This window comes from Aulonocara sp. 'chitande type north' Nkhata Bay, linkage group LG16 (genome assembly GCF_057382095.1).
Source record: "Aulonocara sp. 'chitande type north' Nkhata Bay isolate Kocher_YH1m ecotype deep benthic linkage group LG16, A_spYH_male_GT1.1, whole genome shotgun sequence".
Lineage (NCBI taxonomy): Eukaryota > Metazoa > Chordata > Actinopteri > Cichliformes > Cichlidae > Aulonocara > Aulonocara sp. 'chitande type north' Nkhata Bay.
The window spans coordinates 33,673,561-33,696,009 of NC_141359.1; the positions used below are offsets into that span (position 1 = coordinate 33,673,561).

Consider the following 22,449-nt stretch of genomic DNA (forward strand, 5'->3'; position numbering starts at 1 on the left):
AGGAATCAATAATATTTAAAAAGTCCTTGACCAAAAGTTTCGAATCACAACAGACATGAATATTAAAATCGCCAAGGATCAAAAAGCTGTCGTATTTAAGAGCGATTCCAGCCATAAAATCAGAAAACTCTTTGATAAAATCCTTATTAAACTTGGGAGGGCGATATATGAGGGCACACAGCAGAGGCGCAGCAGGATTAAGGTGTAACTCAAACAGCTGGAGTTCAAAACTAGAAAATGAGTCATGCTGTAATATTTGATGGCAATGAAATCGAGGATTGAACACAGTGGCTAGGCCTCCCCCCCTGCCAGAGGACCGAGGGAGGCTGAAGAATGAGAAATTGGGAGGGACCAGTTCCGAAAACGCTACAGACTCACCGGGTTGGAGCCATGTTTCCGTCAGAAATAGAAAGTCCAACTGTTGTGACTTTATGAAGTCGTTTAATACAAACGTCTTGTTTGCTAATGATCTTACATTTAGCAAGGCCATTTGGAATGTGTAGATCCTAGCATCGGACGCTCCAGCTCGGCCATGCACATGAGAAAGATCCCACAGCAGCAAATCTACCACAGAATGGCTGAAAAAGAAAAGAATCAAGAATCAATCAATAGCTCCTTGAAATGCTGTAGTGGGACGGTGAGAGTGCTGTGCATAAATGAATGCCTGCAAACATCAATAAACTGAAGCAGTGTTCTGGAAGAGTGGACCAAAACTGTTCCACAATGATGAGAAACTTAAGTCACACAGAAAATGACTACTTCAAGTTATGAGGTGTACTTAGGTTTTCACAACTGTATTTCATTCTACAGGGTGGGCCATTTATATGGATACACCGTAATAACATGGGAATGGTTGGTGATATTAAAGTCCTGTTTGTGGCACATTAGTATATGTGAGGGGGCGAACTCCTCAAGATGGGTGGTGACCATGGTGGCCATTTAGAAGTTGGCCATCTTGATACAACTTTTGTTTTTTCAATAGGAAGAGGGCCATGTGACACATCAAACCTATTGGTAATGTCACAAGAAAAACAATGGTGTGCTTGGTTTCAACGTAACTTTATTCTTTCATGAGTTATTTACAAGTTTCTGACCACTTATAAAATGTGTTCAATGTGCTGCCCATTGTGTTGGATTGTCAATGCAACCCTCTTATCCCACTCTTCACACACTGATAGCAACACCACAGGAGAAATGCCAGCACAGGCATCCAGTATCCGTAGTTTCAGGTGCTGCACATCTCGTATCTTCACACCATAGACAATTGCCTTCAGATGACCCCAAAGATAAAAGTCTAAGGGGGTCAGTCTTGGGGGCCATTCAACTGGCCCACAGCGACCAATCCACTTTCCAGGAAACTGTTCATCTAGGAATGCTCGGACCTGGCACCCATAATGTGGTGGTGCACCATCTTGCTGGAAAAACTCAGGGAACGTGCCAGCTTCAGTGCATAAAGAGGGAAACACATCATCATGTAGCAATTTCAAATATCCAGGTTTCCATTGATGAGGTTTCCATTGATGAAGAATGGACCCACTATCGTTGCACCCCATATACCACACCAAACCATCACTTTTGTTGTCCCAACAGTCTTGGAGGGATCCATCCAGTGTAGGTTAGTGTCAGACCAATAGCGGTGGTTTGGTTTGTTAACTTCACCATTCACATAAAAGTTTGCCTCATCACTGAACAAAATCTTCTGCGTGAACTGAGGGTCCTGTTCCAATTTCTGTTTTTCCCATTCTGCAAATTCTGTGCGCCGATCTGGGTCACCCTCGTTGAGATGCTGCAGTAGCTGGAGTTTGTAAGGGTGCCATCTGTGAGTAGCTAATATCCGCCGAAGGGATGTTCGACTAATGCCACTGCGACATGCGGCGAGTGCTACGCTGTGGGCTCTTGCTGAATGATGCTAGGACAGCCACTGATGTTTCTTCATTAGTGACAGTTTTCTTGCGTCCACATTTTGGCAAATCAAACACTGAGCCAGTTTCACGAAACTTAGCAAGCAGTTTGCTAACTGTAGCATGGGAGATGGGTGGTCTCGTAGGGTGTCTTGCATTGAAATCTGCTGGAATGACCCGGTTACTGCGTTCACCAGATATCAACACAATTTTGATCCGCTCCTCAGGTGTTAACCTCTTCGACATGTCAATGGCTGTGAACAAAGAGAAACTTGTAAATAACTCATGAAAGAATAAAGTTACGTTGAAACCAAGCACACCATTGTTTTTCTTGTGACATTACCAATAGGTTTGATGTGTCACATGGCCCTCTTCCTATTGAAAAAACAAAAGTTGTATCCAGGATGGCCGACTTCTAAATGACCACCATGGTCACCACCCATCTTGAGGAGTTTGCCCCCTCACATATACTAATGTGCCACAAACAGGACTTTAATATCACCAACCATTCCCATTTTATTACGGTGTATCCATATAAATGGCCCACCCTGTACATGGAGGAAAAGTCTTACCTTTTGTGCAAAAAGTGAGAGAACTGAAGTGGACATAGTTCCTGCTGTATAGATTTATGATACACTGTTTGTGCGTCTCATCTATTGAGGAAAAAAAAAAACTAACTCAAAATGACACCTTTGTGATGAAGGGCAATAAAAGCTGCTTTTCCAGGAGAAGTAAATTGCTTCTCTAATGGGTTCATCTCTGGTGCATTGAATGAAATAAAACATTCATCACGTTTCTTGGCCAATTTTACATCTTGGTAGAAATGTGTCAGTCAAATTCACCCTCACCCCACTGTCCCCACCCCAATCCATTCTAATCATTTGCTTTGGATTGCATTTTGCTTTTGAAGTATTTTAACAACATATATATAGAAATAACAGTATGTGACCTCAGTCACAGCTGCAACATTGTGTGCTTGTCTTTTTTACCTATCCTAAGCAAAGATATAGGCAATAAAAAGAGGTTTTATTTGTCTATATAGGTTTATCTTTTTGCTGCAGAGTCAAATCCACATTATATGTTTAAAATTACAGTACTGAGTCTGACTATAGCTACATTCCTACCTAAGATGAAGGCTCAGGCTCAGCTGATGGAGTCAGAGAATTACGTGGACTAAAAGGCAAACAGACTTAGTCGGGCTGTTGGGCCTCAGGCAGCCTGAGCAGCGTAGATCCGTCACGAGGAGAGACAGAGACAGAAAGTAGATTTCCCCATTTGTGCCCGTGACTTGTGTTGTTACATCATTTGCTTGTTTTTATCACATCAAATCAGCTGCATTCTTTATTAAAACCAGGTCTGATATTTCAGCAGTATGCAGGTCAGGCAGATGAAACAAAGGTAAAAGACCTTGGAGACCGCAGCAGGTCTCCAAGGTTTGATAAGGTGTTGCATGCATAGAATAAAAAATGCTAAATGAATACATACCTGAATGTGGCTTATGCTGCATATCTTTTTGAGCATTTAATCCATTTGAAAAAACGAATCTTTAACAACTGATTGGTTCAATCAGTCGTCTGTGTAAAGCATTTCTGGAGTACTGTTTTTAGCCTCAAACAAATACAAATTTAGTGTTCTGCTGAGTATTACATGTGGATGAGTTTCAAGAATCAGTTTTCTGAGCACTGAATTTTTTTATAATGTGTCATGTTTTATGGGGAATTGAAAAGCATATCTGTAGTTTCTAAAATTTGGTTCATGTCTTTGAACCTGGAATGAATTATTTTTTTTAGACCTGGGGGTAGCATAAAAATGTTCACAGTACCACATTAACATCCATGAAGAACTAGCATTGCAAAAAGTACTACACACTACATATAAAATCATTATTGTTTAAGCTGATATTATAATTGTTTTTTTTTTTTTCATTTCTTTTATCTTATTAGTTGTTTCTTATTTTCAAATCCAGAATTTATAGAGGAACACTATCACTCATGTCAAGTCTTGGTTTTTGCCTCTTGGTAAATGTAAAGTCCAGTGTGCTCCATTTAGGTCTCTGCCAACACCTGTGAGAAACAGCTGGAGTTAATCAGATAGCTGATATTTTTATGAAGGATCAATGTTCAAAGTGACAGTTTCAGATTGACTGTAATTTGACACATTACTGTTCTATAAATACTGATTAGCTCCACTTTAAGGACAAAAACTCACCTTAAATCCGCATGTGTGGAAATCACAAAGACCACGTGTATTCATAGACTAAGTACCCTGATTACTTGGATTGGTCATGGGTTTTGGCAGGTTTAATATCACAGCATAATGCATTATGTGATTTTCCCTTCCGTATTGTGAAAGTTGTACAGAAATGGTTTGAAAAGACAACATAAGAGCCCTCAGACACCACTGTGAGTATGTGAGCAGGGACTGGAACTTAGCCAGTGCTTCCACATTAACTCCAGTGTGTTTGTTCATGGTAATGAAAAGCCATGTGGCTCATTAATATTGTCTAACAGCAGGACAGCAGAGGATTTCTACAGCAGCCACTCACTGGTTTTAGTCTTTTTTTTATGTGGAGTTTAATAGCAAAAATCTTGATTCTTTAACCAACCATAGGTGTCTGTGAGGTTTTCTGTCAGACTTGCAACCTGTTGCATCATCCTAGTCCATCATGGGATACACTAAAACTCCCTCGAAATATAACAAATATTAATCCTGAAATGTGAAATGTAACCAAAAAAGCATAACAGCAAAGAAAACCAATCTTTCTCTGTACACTTCTTTTAAATTAAACTTCTAAACAGGTATAAGTAAGTACAGCTTACCGACTTTATCGATTACACAGGTGGTGATCAGCAGTATTCACAGTGTTTCAGCACATCCTGTGTGGATGCAGTAAAATTTCACTTATGCCCAAGGCTTAGCCAGAGATACTAATGAAGGTGAGGAATGTGCTGAACTGTTATTCCATTAAAACAATTCAAATGATGAACACCCAGAGGTCGACATTTTATTTTAACAGATCTTCCCAGGGAATTAGATCATTACAATTATAAGCACACTATAATAAGCAGAGGCCATTGCCTTAATTTGTTACAATATGAAGATACTATATAGCTCCTCAACAAAGTAACACTTGATATAATTTGATACAGTGGAACTAAAACCATGGAAAACTATGCTGTCAGGCATGTTATTAAAGAACTGCAGAGGTATCTCAGATCAAGAAATAGGATGCAGTATGTGAAGGATGCTTACAAGAAGCAGTCTGTGCACTGATTTGATAGTTTACGGTTGATTTTTAGATAGTTACTGTGCCAGGATAGACACCGGATATAAATGATCAAAAACTTGAGTGATTACACATGAAGCAGTGGTATTAATGTGTCCCATTATATGTTGGAATGAATTAGCTTAATAGGCATTTGAATAAAACCCAATTATATTTGCAATTATACTATTTGTAAGTGATAGATGTCTTGGATGACATCTGGAAATCATTTCCTTTAATTTTTTTACAGTAATAATTTAATATAAACTAATTTTCAGTCCCAAATTAATAAGAAACATAATGCTCCTTTTCTTCAAACAGATTTGGATAATATCTTCAAATAATAGTAATTAGTATCAATAAAGATTGATTGTGGTATTGATTAAATATTGAAAAAGTAAAAGCACAAAAATACCTCTTCCTTAAAATAAATTCTAAATTAAGGTGTTGCATATAGTGTTATCTGGCAGGTTGGCAGGTAACACCTTCTCTTCATGGTTCAAAACTCTTGGTATTGTTAGCTGACGATAACTTACTCATTTTACAAAACGAGTAAATGATTTTTTAGAATGAGCAGCTCACAGTTATTAAAATGCAGTGAATTCCATCATTGACTATAACACTTTATCATGCAGTCTGTTTTTAACATTAACATTCCTTTCTCTGTTACACCTCCCTCCAGCACTCTGTTTCCATTAAAAAATACAAATATGACAGTTTTGTTTTGCATTTCATATGCTCTTGTAAACACATATTGCAATCAGTTAAATATTTTAACATCCAAATTTGAATCTCTTGTCAGTCACATGACACAATAGAGGTTTTCCAATACGCACATGCAAGATTTTTGTTATGTTTTGCACAATTTAGTAAACTGACTAAAGTCAGTTTTGTATCCTATCGAAATCATTCAAAATTATTTATTTTAAATGTTTTTTTCCCCTAATTTTTATGAGCTTGCTGTAATCGCATGCTTTGATCTATGGACTATACTGTGAAGTCTGTGCTTGCAGTTAATCGTAACCTCTAATGAACGATGAAAAGAATAACAAAGAGACTTGGATCTGCACTAAAATAAGCAAACCGGTCTCCTGCTAATCATGCACTTTGATCCAGTGCTGCCTTTGAACTAATAAGTTGTTTTATAGAGTGCAGCCTTTGTAGTTGCTGTTCATAAGCTACAGCGGTTTTAGGTGGTTATGTGGATCTGATGTGAATGGAGGAGTTTCCTGCTACAAGGTCCAGGAGAAAGCTCGTGTAGCCTCACATGTCTGTGGGATTACATACTGTTATCTACCTACATCTGTATCTGGGAGTGATTAAGCTTGAGAAAAGCTCATAATCTCTAGGTTTATGTTTGTCACTGCTCACAACTGGCTGGTGTTTTCTTAGCCTTGCAGACACCGTGTAATGTTTGAAATCTTTGCTGCCTATAGTGCTATTTTACTCTATTTGTATGCCATCGCTATAAGCTGTTGATTTAAGTATGTGTGTGTATCTGCATTCAAATATAGTGGGAGAGAGAGATCTCCTTCTCCTAACATTCATATATTCTGTTCTTTTTCCACTGAAGTAGAGGGAACATGGAAAAAATACATAATTAGGTTTAAGCTATAAAGACACAGAAGTGCGTGGGTTTGAAGTTGACAGATTTTTCACAGATTCTGAGTGACAGCCTCTACTGATTGCATGTCAAGGCATAACTGGATTGAAAGCTTACATTTGTTCTGCATTTTTCCAGCCATACCAATGCAACACTTCAAGCTTGTTTCTGTCTGTCACTGGAAAAGTTCAAAAGCCATTTACCTTCTGAGCAGTCTTTTAAGAAATCAACAATTTTGCATTTTCATAGCTGATCAGTTTATATTCCAGTGTCCCAGTTTGAGGAAGAATTGCTAATAAAGGATCAAATAATCTAAGTGGGAAATGGCAGTGGGGAGTCACAGATGTAATGCTGAAAACAAAGAGGGAAATGAGAGAGAAGCTATCTGTGCTGTCTCTGTTGAGCCCACCTGGCATTTCAAGGAAAAACAAACCACAAATATGTGAAAAGCAGAAAACAAATATCGTCCTGATGCACAGTTTTACGGTGGAAAACAGCACCTGTGTCCCAAAGCAACATCTCTGCATTCAGTTTAATAAATTTCAAATGAGTGTGAACGGTGGCTGCTGCACTGAATGGCGATACCCACTATTATATAGGCTATCAGCATTTCTCCAATAATGCCAGCAAAATAAAAGTACCCCTTTGGGATTTTGTTGTTAAAGCAAAACACCTGCATTCCTGTGTCCTTAAATGCCTCTTGTTTGGTGTACTGCAACCATAACGGATGAATATAGCAATATTCTGAGACATGTAAACAAAGGGATTTTCACAGAAAATAAACAAGCATCAAGCTACATAGGCTTATGTAGCTTAGGTGATGTGAGATAGAATTTGTCTGCGAGATTATCCGAAGCTGATATCTATCCTTTTGATATGTGTGATTGCAGTATCCAATTGCAAACAATGTTACAAATCAATAGGGAGGACATTCTCTAAATCCAGATCTTTATATTTTTATGACATGCCTGTGGCTTAACTTATCAGACTGTTTAACTCCTCTCTGGAGGGGAGAGGGAGGGGAAACAGGAGGACAAAGGAGGGGGGAACAACTAAGCTGTAGTGCCTCTTCACCTCACTGTACAATACCTTGTGCAATACTTTTTGTAAATAGTCAACAGTGCAATAGACTCAATACTTGAAATGTGCAATTCACTTGTATTTTTATTTTTTATTCCTATTTATTCTATTTATCCCCTTCATATATTTTATTTATATTGTCTCTGTATTTATATGTGTGTGTGTGTGTGTGTGTGTGTGTGTGTGTGTATATATATATATATATATATATATATATATATATATATATATATATATATATATATATATATATATATATATATATATAATATTCTGTAACTCTGTAACTTCTGTCGGTGCTGTGCTTTGAGCTGTGCTTGGAAATCGAATTTCCCAGAGGAACCCACCCGAGGGATTAATAAAGTTCTATCTAATCTAATCTGATCTAATCTTATTGATTTGTATCATCTGGATTTATGGATTTAAAAAAGTTGAGTATCATCTGCATAACAACGAAAATGTATGCAGTGTTTTAAGTAAAGGTTTGGTCCTGGCACATAATCCTGTGGAACTCCACAAGCGCAACCTTGGACTGTGGGAGGAAGCCGGAGTACCCGGGGAGAACCCACGCAAACACAGGGAGAATGTGCAAACTCCTCAGCGAGATGGTGAAGTCAAACTCAGGACCGTGTTGCTGTGAGGCAACAGTGGTAACCACAACGCCCCTTCAGTGTATCACATTTCCTTTAATACCAACAGTGTCTTCAGGTTTCTGTATTAAAATATTATAATCAATAGTATTGAATACTGCTCTGAGGCCTAGCAGGAGACACACAGATATGAGTCCACTGTCAGAGGCCATAAGAAGATAATTTGTACCCTTAACTGCTGCTGTTTCTGTGCTACGATGCACTCTTCAAATAAACCATCCCTCTGCAGATGAATAACCTGCAGTTTCACAACTACTCTTACCGGGATTTGTAAGTTTTGACCACATCAAAACTGAAGTAATAGAAGGCTACGCTATTTGCAGTGTAAAATTATATTCTTTAAATATAACCCTATCAAGGATCTAAACTAAAGAAAAACTAAAAATCCTCAAGCTGTGAACAGGCTCTTGGTGTGCCTTGTGTATTCTATCTAAATGTGCTTGTGATAATGGCAAGCAAAAATATAAACAAAGACAAACAAAAATATAAGTTTCAAAGCCCACCTCTTTATAGTCCCTAGAGCTAAAATTACCATAGCTGCCACATAGTGACAGGAGAGTAGGATGTCAGCTTCACATATCCTGTAATGTAAAGCTTTGTTATTCTTTGGTTGCCTTTTGGTAGACATGTTTTCCCTTCTCACAGAGCCATCCAGGGAGCTGCTTCCACTACACTATTGATTTTTATAAGTGGACTGATGCCCAGCAGGGGAGGGGAAGGCTCAGATGCACTTCTTCTGTGGTGACATCCATGAAAGTTTTGTTAAATGTCTGTAGATAGTTTTTTCTTCTTTTTGTCTCACTCAAAAGAGATTTTTTTTTGTCATACAACAGACAAAACATATACATATACATACATATATACTAGGGGTGCAACGATATTCGTATCGATATTGAACCGTTCGATACAGTGCTTTCGGTTCGGTACGCATATGTATCGAACAATACAATTTTTTTCAATTTTTTTTTTTTTTTTTTTTGTGTCCCGTTTGGATCTATAGCCATCAGAATTGTTGTCTTGAGGCCAAGAAAGATGCCAAGAGGATTTATTTTAAGTGGATCATCATATTGGTCCATTTGATTGACCTTTATTATAATTATGAATTTATTTTATTTTCAGTTGCAAACGGGACAGACATGACTGTGGGATAGGACAGGGGGAAAGAATGAAAGAAAGAGGGGGAGAGAAAGAAAGAAAACCAAAGGGGAGAAAAAAAAACAATACAAAATTTGTAATTTATTTTATCAACTTTCCTTCTGACGATGCTGTCTGTGTTGAGCGCTCAGTGAATCTGCATTTGACTACTCCGCCTAGGCTCGAGAGTGCAGCCTAGGCGGAGTAGTCGAACGCAGATTCACTGAGCACTCAACACAGACAGGATGGTCAGAAGGAAGAGCGCAGGGCAAGCTAGCGAGACAGAAGTGGACCTCCCCACCCTCATTCAGATCTGGCGTTTGGAATTATTTTGGTTTTCATGTGATGTATGACCCTGAAGGTAAGCGAGTCATGGACTAAAGTAAAACAGTATGTTAAATGTGCCATGCAATGCTCAATTACATGGGTGGGAGCTAGTGTGTTAGCGCAGTTAGCTCATTAGGGTGTTGGCCGTCTAGCCCCTCTGTATAGGGTAGCTCGTTAACGGAGATTTGCCATGTTGTGGCGTTAAGGTTATTTCAACGAGATTAACCTGAAAGCACTAGTGGGAACACAACGAATATGACTGCACATTTATACCGACATCATCCTAGTGCAAAGACAAAAACAAGCATGCATGCTACAAACTTTCTCCTTATGGAGACCTGATATGTTTAATATGCTGCTGAGAATATAGCCCAGAAGAAACGGATAGTATAGCTTTTATTTTGGAAAGAGACATTTCTCTGTAATAAACTCTCTTTTCCAAAGATGAGTGATTCCTCAATCAGATACAGGGCTCGCAATATCGCTAGCCCGACGTCCCGGGGCTATCTCTCCCCTGCCTGTCGGGCTATTGTAGGAAGGAAAAATATATGTCAATGCTTTTGCATTCTTTCAGAAATGTAGCTGGGTAATTATGTCATTGGGTGAGCCACTGTCAATATGTGACATATTGAAATCGTGTTTGAATTTGCGCTTGTTTTTTTGCTTTCACTTTGCAATCGTGCAAACTGTGTATAGAGAGCAACAGCACTGATCTGTGAGTGATGATAATTTGTGCACCAATTCCTCTGACATAGTCTTATTAATTGTTAGCTTACTATGCAAACATGACAAGTGAAATCTCCCGCAGCTTAAACATGTGAGAGGTTGATCGCGCAGAGAATCGCTGAGCTTATGTGAGTGCGGCAGGATATATATTTCACTACGATGACCTGGATGATTGAGAACCTTCACAGACAGATATATATTTTAGTTCTGCTGAGCCAAATAAGACAGGTCAGGGTGAAGAAGTGACAGCCAAAGAAAAGCTTACCACAAAACGGAGAAGTTATGACAAATCAGACTATAAGGCAAAAAGAAAGTGCAGCTTTATGGTTTCATGGACAAAAGAATTTCTGTGGCTGCAATATGACGAGCTAAAAAACAACACGCACAAGGGTTAGGGTTAAATTTAAAAACTGTACTTTTGTGTTAAAATATATATTTATAATTTTAATAAATGACAAATTAAAAAGGCATGAACATTTTTTTTTATCGAAAAAATATCGAACCGTGACACCAAAGTATCGAACCGAACCGAACCGTGAATTTTGTGTATCGTTGCACCCCTAATATATACGTACATATAAAACGCACTGTTTTTGTCCGCTAGAGTGAGATTTTCACGGCATATTCTGCACCACATCTCTGTGCGTTCATCATTTGTTTGAAGCCAGCTCACCTCCTGCAACCACTTTTCCGAGAATACGCGCTTCTTTTGCGGTTCAGACTCCTTCTGACATTTGTTTGGAGGTGGAGGAACACCAAAGTAATTGCTTAAAGGAGCTTGCTTCTTCGACATTTTTAAGCCTTCTAAACTAATGTCTGTCCTCCTCCAGAAAATCTTATGTACGCAAACGCACGTTGCAACTTCTTATCTGGTGTGCGTCTTTTATCTTGACAGCGAATGCGCACCTTCGGACCATTTATATGCACCCCTGCTTATAATATATGCATTTTTTAAACAGGTTCATAAAGTAAAAACATAATTTCACTGGGAGGGGTTATGTTTAATGGGAATTCAAACTCCCAGTTAGATTTAACTGAAACGCTTGTTTTTCTTCCATCCTTCACTTTTATTTATTTATTTTTTGACAAAACATTTATTTCCCACAAGCCTAAAAAAGGTCAGTTACTTGACAGACAGAGACCAGCCAAATGTCCTTGAGTGTGTAAAAAGGATTATAACTATATACTGTCCTGACTGCAGGCACCTTCTCTCTTGTTTCTGTTTACAGTCACATTCTGTTTTGCATGTTTAATTTTTATTAGTCATATTAGTACTAATATGGTCATAGAATGACATGCACATTAATAAGAACTTTTTTTGTCCTTTTTTTTTAAGTTACATTATTTATAATGCTTTAATTTAGTAAAATGCACTAGCCAACGGGAAAGATGTGGAAGATACTAATTTATCTCTTAATATAAAACCCATGAGCATAATTGTTTTAAAAGATACTTCTAAAAGAGACTAAATTAAAAACTGAGCTGTGAAACAGTGACTTTGGCTTTCACAGGGTTTTTGCTGCTATTCATGAAAAATGCAGTTGATTAAAAGTTAAATTAACATAATATGTGATTTTTTTCTATGGTACTTATGCGGACAATATTTTTCAGGTTAGGCTATATTCAGAGTTCCAGTTGCAAATGAGGTGGAAGGTTCACGTTTCACTGAATTTTTTTATTTACTTATTTATTGAGTAATTCTTTAACTGAAAATTTCATATACATTCAGTCGTTGATTTAAAAAATGTGAGCAGATATTTTTATTGTTTGTAATCTTCTGCTAAGTTTTTTTACACTGCTAGAATCCCAGCTACTGGAACACAGAACACACCAAGAATACCTGATCAATCAACTTTTGTCGAAACTGATTTCCACGTCTCCTTTATTGCAGAATAGTAATATGTAAATATTTAATATGTAAATGCTCTAATGTTCAGGCACAACAATAGTAATGAACTTCAGTACATGGGTGCACTCAAAGTTAAAACAATGAATTCAATTTAACATGTTTGTTTCATCACTTTGTAAATTTTAGGACACAATTTTTTGCAGTATTAGCTTATTGTCTTCTTTTCAAAAGTTTTTAATTTTACTGATATATCTTTATGTTATTTAATGGTTTTATCATGATTTTAACCCTAACCCTAATAAAGTATGATGTGAGTAAGCTGACAGCTGGCTACACCATATAAAGACAAGGGGAGATAAGAAAAAGCAAACTGTGATGTGCATGTCAACTCAGCATTTGTGAACAACTCTGATTTGTTAATACTGAAAAAATGGACCCACAGTATACCTCCCACAGCTCTTTTTATAAGTGGGTAATATAGGAAACAGTAGACTAATTATATTGGAATTCATAAAATGTACCAACTTTATATTACAATTCTGAAATTACTAATGTTGCATCATATTTTGGGACTTGTAAGCAATGATTGTGAAGAATCTATGTTAAAAGCATGAACTTTACATCTGAGGCACAGTTTGAGCAAAAAAATATGAATACTGTAAAAAAGCCTTTGGAGTTGGGCCCTTAATTAAATTAATTCAGCTGGCATCCATTCTGTCGTTTTGAGTGGTAAATGTTTTCTCTTTGAAGTTGATTTAGAGAAAGAGGTTTTTAAGACCATTAACTGATTCATATTATAGACATATATTAAGATTGCAGTTCTGCATCTAGAACTAAGACACAGTTTAAATTTCCAACACGTTTTTTTATTAAAAATACCCCACTAATACCCTCTTAATCATGTGTTACATACATTTTATCATCTCATTACCTTTTCATATCTAATACCTTTTATCACATTTTCAGTTTGCAGCTTAAGATTAATTACGCTGACACCTGTGATCTGTAGTGTTTTGCTTTATCAGCCAAAAAAAGTTAATTACAGATAACAACTGACCTTAAGATTTTTGTTGTTTTTTTAGCTATAGTTACAAAAACTGAAATCACTAGATAATTAAACTTTGGAAGAGGGTACTTTAATCCTTTTAGACAAGAATCCTTGTTGTGATGTTGTCAAAGGTGTTTTTTTTTAAAGCTTGCATCCGTACGTTCGGTTCTTGACATTAAATTCTTCTTCACAGCATTGAGTGCTGAAAATGTCACAACCTTTTGTTTTAGTACGAAGTCGGCAACAAAGGTCACCATACCCATGTGTGCTCTACACCTAAAACTAATGGCATATCACTGAAAAGTTCATTTGGGGCTTGTAAAGACTGTTTCATGTCAAAAAAAAAAAGAAAAAAAAGAGGAATTTTCAGCCTGTCAGGGTTTGAGAAATGTGTATAGTGCACTATGAAGAATCAGGTTTTACTTCCATGCACAGTTCTCCGCTATACTGAAAGATATTTGTAATAAAGCCTGTAAATTTATATTGAACACACTCAACCTCAGTGTTAGCCACAATACATTCAGTATGCACTGAGAAGCTACACTCTGCATAAAGTCGATATAAGTCACTTGGACCTTGGTGAATCTTCTTTTCTCTAACCAGTAATTCACTCTCTTGATGAACAGGAATCTCTATTATTGATGTTCCAACTTATTGTTATTGGTTGTGCTTTAGGCATCATAACCAAAGCTTTATTGCAGTCTTTCAAAATGTCTTTTGACTTCCATGATTGTAAGAAACATCTGCTTTGTTTCCTCAAGTGCTCTTATAAAAATATAGTGATGTTTTCTTCAGGGATTAGACTTAATCCTCATTAGTAAGTGAACCTATTATTATGCCATTTCATATTTAAGGGAAAGCCGACATACCGTTATAAAAAAAGCTTAAACCTGCAATAACTTGTCATCTCAGTGCAACAGACATAAACTCTGGTAGATAAAGACCCATTAAGTTTTATGTATTAAGCACAAGGTCAAAAACGCATTCTCTCTCCTTTCCCTCCTGTTTTTGGACTTGATTGAAACATCCTCATGGTTTGTTCTTTAAAAGTAAATACATATATGCATGTGAAACAAAAAGTATGGGCTTTGTCATTTCTAATTTTTTACATATAAAAATATAATAAAATTTATCTGGTCTCAGCAGATCTTAAAATTAGATAATTACAACCTCATGTGTTCAACAACAAATAGCATGTTTTGTCAATTATTTCCCCAAAAAGTTAGATACATAAGCAGTGTGTGAAAAAGTAAATAAATCCTTAGTGCGGCAATAAAAATTAAGGGGGTAAGTGGCAGGTCATGAGCAAGTGACCACGTCTATAATAACAGAAATTTTGGCAGTTTGTTGGTCAGGGGCATCCAGGTGTTTGTGGACTGATGGACGATCTGAAGTTCATCGTTCTACAATGAGAAAAATTTGTCACACATGGAAAACATTCTAGATAGTATCTAATCATGAACTTCTGGAACAATGTGCTTTTGGCATATAATACCAGGACATAAATATTTAGCAATAATGAACAAAAATACGCAGTTTTTTGTATTTCCCAAACACCTGATGCTGCACCTGTCAAGCATGGTGGTGGGGTGCATAAATGAATGCCAACAAACCTCAATGAAATGCAGAAATACTAAAGAGTCAACCAAAACTCCTCCACAATGATGTGGCAGAGTGAAAGTAAAGTCATACAGGAAACAATTACCAATCATTGTTCATGTTACTTACTCACACGGAGTGTACTTGTACTCAAGGGTTGTTGTTCTTCTCTGGTTAGAATTTGAAAAATTAGAACCTTGTAAACACAAAATTATTTTTTTATTATTATTTCCCAAATGCATAAAACTTTAGAATTAAAAAAGGACAAACTGTAACAATTGTAGACTAAAATGAACGCGACAACTCGAAAGTCTTTTTTTAATTATACACAGATATTTGCACCACATAGTTGTTAAACAACCATGAACCACATTACACAAAATGAACTCTGTTACGTATTGAAGAGTTTTTATTGTAAATGATTTAAAGATGTTGTTATGTCTGCCCGACATCTACCTTTGGGCTGTTATAAGCTTTTTGGACAAATAAACTATATTATTCAATATTTTAAGAGAATGTGATCACAGCATGCGGTAAATACACAAATCCATATCAATGACAGTCACATAACTCATGTCTGAAATAAATGAACTAGCATGCCTGCCTCACTGTAATTCTTAATGTGAAGTCTGCACATTTTCACATACCTTCTCTAACAAATTCAATTGTAGCTTCTTAAAACAGGAACATTATATTTCATCCATAATTACCACACACTGTACAAAGCAATTTAAACTCTGAGCTACAGCAGTGATTGCCTCTTTGTTGTGTTCTATATGCGTAGATCTCAGTTTATATTAAAAGGATAAAGAAGCTATTTTTGTCTGCTTACTCATTCAAAAGGAATCGCCGCAGCAGGTAGCTCTGCATGTTTGATTTGGCAGATTTCTTTACATTGGATAACCTTCCTGACGCAGCCCCAAAGGGATCTGTGTCTCTTCCTAGGATTGAAGCGGGCAGTTATATTGCTGGGATATGTTAAATAAATATATATATGGATTTGTCCATATAGTAATACATTTTTGGATGGAGGATATGTTTCATAACATCTATGAGAAGCTCTGTATCTGTGAGAAAACAATGTTTACCAAGTAATACAAGCTGAGGAAGTCAAGTTATGTTCCTGTCACAGGGTACCGGGGAGAAAACGTGCCAGGAGGCATAAGGTATTTAAAAAAAAAAAAAGATTAAATTGGTTAGTCTCTTCTTGGCTTGCACAGCCTGAAGGAATGGGTCAAAGTAAATCTTGGACAACACCTTCCACGATGAGTCTTCGTAGCCTCTGGCTCATCCCCATGAGTCTGACCGGGGACAAATCAAAGATCTCATTTGTGCCACTGGAGTGTAGAGTATGTCTTGCAATAACATCCACAAACAATTTCTAAGGGCAAGTCTCTCCTTTTCTTCACTTGGACGATTTGTATGTAAGAATTCTAAAAGATTTTAGACATTTTTAAGCAGCACGGTGGTTAGCACTGTTGCCGCACAGCAAGAAGGTCCTGAGTTCAATTCCACCATCAGGCCGGGGTCTTTCTGTGTGGAGTTTGCATGTTCTCCCCGTGTTTGCGTGGGTTCCCTCCGGGTACTCTGGCTTCCTCCCACCGTTCAAAGACATGCAACTTGTGGGGTTATAGGTTAATTGGATAATCCAAATTGCCACTAGGTGTGAATGTGCGAGTGCGAATGGTTGTCTGTCACTGTGTGTTGGCCCTGCGACAGACTGGCGACCTGTCCAGGGTGTACCCCGCCTCTTGCCCTATGACAGCTGGGATAGGCTCCAGCGCCCCCCGCGACCCTGAAAAGGATGAGCGGAAGCGAATGGATGGATGGACATTTTTAAGCATATCTTAATATAAGTTTAGTGGTATACAGTTAGCTGAAATGTAGTCTATCAACCTTGTCACTGAGTTTGTCTGCATTATTGCTAGTAGTTGGATTTTGCCTGGATTCTTTTTAAGCCCTCACATAGTGCAAATGTCACAGATGTTGTGAAATGTGCTTGTGTCATCTTCATTTCTACTCAGTTGCTGTACAGCATACAACAGGGAGCACAAGCATTTGTCAGAGTCATCAGAGTTAGATCAACTTCCCTTCCAGCTTGGGAGATCACTCATGTTGACTTGTCATGGCTATTTTAGTGAGAGCCCCCATCTGGGGCTCTGCAGAATTCATAACCTTTATGCAGATTTCATGTCATTAAACTTTGTTTTTCCTCCTTTTTCCCCTTTTAGTTTTCTCACTTAGTTTTCAGACTGTTGTTTCAGATAAGGCTCTTTGATGCCTGAGGATAAAGTAATAATACTGGATCATGCTGAAGATCGATTGCTCTATCTATTTTCAATGTTATGAAAAAGTCATAAAGTTTGGGGATGAAACCGGTTCACCTGTAAATAGATTTGTACTTGTTTTTGTATTTGTTTGTAGAGAAAGAAATAATAAGGCTGTAAAAAATATTGTTTTACAGCCTTGAAACAGTGGACCATAAGATTTCAAGCATATATCACTGACCATTTGGAAGGTTTTGTTGTCTTCATGTCCTTTTATAGGTAAATCTAAACTTTAATATAGTGGGAAAGGAAAAAATAGACTTCTATCCATCAATCCATCCACTCAGCCATCCATTCCAATCAAGGAAAATGACAATACTAACTACCTTTGGTGAAACAATTGTACTCATTTTGATGAGTGGAATAACATTATGTCTCGGCTTACATCAATTCCCAGTCAACTGCAGCTCTGATCTGCACTAATATTTACATTAGTACAGAATGTAATGTCAGAGTTGGCGCTTGTAAAATTCCTCTGCTTCTTTGTATCAGAGCTGAATACTTGAGTGTCTTTTTCCTGATGGAATGCAAAAATCTGGGCTGTTTCTGTCCCCGATCACTAGCCACGGTCAGAGGTCTATTATCATGTCAAGCACAGCTTCTCCAGAGGGGGTAGGCGGGTGGTGGTTCAGACAGTTTACATGCACCCCTCTGTCATTTTGAATGCCTCTCCCTCGCTCCTTTCCATCTCTGTCTCTCCCGAGTTTTGAGCACATAGGCACTCGGCGATGATGGGTTTCTCAGATGGAATTAAAATGTCTCGTCCCACAGCTGTCACCCATGCAAATTGCATTGTCTACAAATTCTATCACAGAGAACAGCCAGCAATCTGTTTTCTTTGATGCCTTTCTTCTTTTCATTTTTATTTTGTCCTGATGTCATTATCGTGACACTTCTGCTTCTCTCGTTAACGCTTCAGTCATATTTTAATCTTTCTTCCATTCTCTCTTTATTTCACTGCAGGTTTATCGCCACTCCTACATGGCCTCCTACAGCATCTACAATATTCACACTCGGTAAGTGTTCCTCAGCGGTTACTGAGGGGCAACCTTTTTGGTAGTAACACCTGTCATTAGTGGAAAAATATCCATGACTCACAGGGGTTGACAAATTTGTAGAACACAGGAATTTTTATATAAGCTATGTACAATGAATAGAGTACTGTGGGATCAATTTACATGCTGTGACACGCTTGAAACAAACTGTATGTCTGTTATTTGGATTGTTTGTCTTGTTCCAGATGTTAGCTGACTGAGATTAATAAACAAGCAGACCCAAGCTGCATTCTAAGGGCCCCACATGTTCAGGGAAACCTGCCTGCCTAGAGTTTCCTCTTGTGCTATACTGGAGTTTATTTGCATGATTCGAAATCATCTTTGTTTATCTTATACTGGGCCATAGTGCAGGCCCAAAGTTCATCCAGTGGGGAGAGGGGTACACCAGAGAGCCACTTGTGAGACATCACACACAGTGGCGCATCTGGTGGAATCGCAATAATTGAGTTCATGCAATCAGCTCAGGCGAAGCTGAAACACAATGGAGTCATCTCCAATGCATTTCGGGGGTTACAGTTGTTTTAGCTACTCCAACAGGGTATACACAATATTAGACAGGTGCTTTCAGCATCGTGGCTGTCAGGGTATTGTTCACCTAGAATACATTTATTTTGTTGAATAATTAGCTGAGCAGAAATTCAAATCCACTGGATAATGGAAAGGCGTAAGCTGCCATTGCCAGTGTCCTCACTGCATAAGCTTTCCTTCCATGTGCTATCAGCCTGTTGTGGGATGAAGAAAATATGAAGAAGGATAGAAACAGGTCATGAGCAGAAGCATACCACATCATCTCTCACATATGGTGGAGGTGATGTTATGTTGTGTGGCTGTAAGTAAGCAAGGAACTGCATCACTGGTGTTTATTGATGATGTGAGTGCTGATAGAGGAGCTGAATGAATTCTGAAGTGCATGTGGCTGTACTCTCTACCCAGACTCAGCCTAATGTTGCAAACCTGCACAGAACTTCACAGTGCAAGTAGATACTACTACTACTACTACTAATACTACTAATACTACTATTACTACCTGTTTAGATGTACAATTTAATGTTAATAATTAGTATGATTATCATTGATTTGAACTAATCCTAAATTGCAAAATGATCTTTGTTATATTTTTACACTAAAACAAAAGACAGATTTTATGGGTGTGTATGTATTTAGAGCAAAGGGTTAAACCACCTTTATGGTTTATACATTTCTGCAATGTAAAATTACACACAAGTGCAAAAAGTACAAGAACTGTATCAATTGCAGTCAAATAGAGGAAACAACACATCCAATGGAAAGTAGTAAGTTGACTACCTCAAGTACAGACTGGGAATATTTTTTGTATATCCCCAGAACTCTCACTAGCTTGTGCAGAGTATTGAAACTTTACCATTCTAAATTTTATGTTCAGTCAAAATAAAGTTTGAAGATCAGCCTGCAGTCTGTGGCATCCCGCTGCTTTCAGACTGATTTTCCAAACATTCTGCACAAAGTCTCAATCCAAAGTAACAGTCCAGGACATGCTCAAATGACTTCCTGCCAGTTTCATAAGTCACAGTCATGAGCGGGATTCTGACTACTAATCAGAGAGAGATTAAAACTTTATACAGCTGATTGGATTATCCTTTTCAAACACGAGTGTTATTTTAGAAAGCTGTGCCATTTTGGGGCATTGCTCTGGCATTTCCTTTTAATCTCTGTCATGTCTGTGCTGATATCAGACAAATGGGTCTATGGCCAATTTGGGCTTATTTCAAAGTGCATGCCATTGTCAGCTAAAGCAAGAAACAAACTGATACAAAGCATGTGCTATATAAACATTGAATAAATAAAATGGGGGGGTGCTCCCCTAAAAACTGTTTTTGCACATTTGTTTTCCTTTTTTAACCTCTGACTTTAGATGTATTGGCCCACTGCTGCCATTTGATAAGGTCACAATTGTTGCACCTGTAACTCAACCAATGGCTAAAGTAGAGAGGCAACCTTGATTAAAATGCACTGTTGCGCATCATTTCTGTTGCATGAAATTTGACTAGAGGTGGGCAGAGTTGACGCTCAGATGCTTTAGAAAAGGTTTAGCAGCATCGGTCCTTACCATCTCACTGACATAAGGCTGTTTTTCACTCTCCAGTTTTTAATATAATTCCATTTGGTTTTTCAAAATTATTACAGAAGGGCGATCGTGGCTCAAGAGTTGGGAGTTCGCCTTGTAATCGGAAGGTTGCCGGTTCGAGCCCCGGCTTGGACAGTCTCGGTCATTGTGTCCTTGGGAAAGACACTTCACCCGTTGCCTACTGGTGGTGGTCAGAGGGCCCGGTGGCGCCAGTGTCCGGCAGCCTCGCCTCTGTCAGTGCGCCCCAGGGTGGCTGTGGCTACAATGTAGCTTGCCGTGAATGTGTGTGTGAATAGGTGGATGACTGGTTGTGTAAAGCGCTTTGGGGTCCTTAGGGACTAGAAAAGCGCTATACAAATACAGACCATTTACAGACATCTCTTGTCTTCGACACATGACTGAAAGGCTTTTCCACCCATTCTAACAGGTGATAAGCCTTAACATAATCTGCCAGAGACAACAACCTACTGGCAATTTACAGTGGGGCAAAAAAGTATTTAGTCAGCCACCGATTGTGCAAGTTCCCCCACTTAAAATGATGACAGAGGTCAGTAATTTGCACCAGAGGTACACTTCAACTGTGAGAGACAGAATGTGAAAAAAAAATCAATAAATTCACATGGTAGGATTTGTAAAGGATTTGTAAAAATAAGTATTTGGTCACCTCAAACAAGGAAAATCTCTGGCTCTCACAGACCTGTAACGTCTTCTGTAAGAAGCTTTTCTGTCCCCCACTCGTTACCTGTATGAATGGCACCTGTTTGAACTCATCATCTGTATAAAAGACACCTGTCCACAGCCTCAAACAGTCAGACTCCAAACTCCGCCATGGCCAAGACCAAAGAGCTTTCGAAGGACACCAGGAAAAGTATTGTAGCCCTGCACCAGACTGGGAAGAGTGAATCTACAATAGGCAAGCAGCATGGTGTGAAAAAGTCAACTGTGGGAGCAATCATCAGAAAATGGAAGACATAGAAGACCACTGATAATCTCCCTCGATCTGGGGCTCCACGCAAGATCTCATCCCGTGGGGTCAAAATGATCATGAGAACAGTGAGCAAAGATCCCAGAACCACACGGGGGGACCTGGTGAATGACCTGCAGAGAGCTGGGACCAAAGTAACAAAGGTCACCATCAGTAACACACTACAATGGCAGGGAATCAAATCCCGCAGTGCCAGACGTGTTCCGCTGCTGAAGCCAGTGCATGTCCAGGCCCGTCTGAAGTTTGCCAGAGAGCACATGGATGATACAGCAGAGGATTGGGAGAATGTCATGTGGTCAGATGAAACCAAAGTAGAACTTTTTGGTATAAACTCAACTCGTCGTGTTTGGAGGAAGAAGAATACTGAGTTGCATCCCAAGAACACCATACCTACTGTGAAGCATGGGGCTGGAAACATCATGCTATGGGGCTGTTTTTCTGCCAAGGGGACAGGACGACTGATCCGTGTTAAGGACAGAATGAATGGGGCCATGTATCGGGAGATTTTGAGCCAAAACCTCCTTCCATCAGTGAGAACTTTGAAGATGAAACGAGGCTGGGTCTTCCAACATGACAATGATCCAAAACACACCGCCCGGGCAACAAAGGAGTGGCTCCGTAAGAAGCATTTGAAAGTCCTGGAGTGGCCTAGCCAGTCTCCAGACCTCAACCCCATAGAAAATCTGTGGCGGGAGTTGAAAGTCCGTGTTGCTCGGCGACAGCCCCAAAACATCACTGCTCTCGAGAAGATCTGCATGGAGGAATGGGCCAAAATACCAGCTACTGTGTGTGCAAA

The 22,449-nt window shown here is 38.5% G+C and overlaps 1 protein-coding gene across 3 annotated transcripts in view; it reads left to right on the forward strand.

Annotated features, from left to right (window-relative positions):
- The window catches only part of dpp10 (dipeptidyl-peptidase 10 (non-functional)), a 260,752-nt gene that overhangs the window by 196,545 nt on the left and 41,758 nt on the right, over positions 1-22,449 (forward strand). For 2 of the 3 annotated variants that reach the window (XM_086266229.1, XM_086266230.1), the window contains exon 6: positions 18,473-18,525. In XM_086266229.1, coding sequence (XP_086122355.1) covers positions 18,473-18,525 — 53 coding nt within the window. Of the gene's footprint in view, positions 1-9,870; positions 9,995-18,472; positions 18,526-22,449 lie in introns of those variants that run through there. The other variant, XM_086266231.1, reaches the window with a different exon arrangement.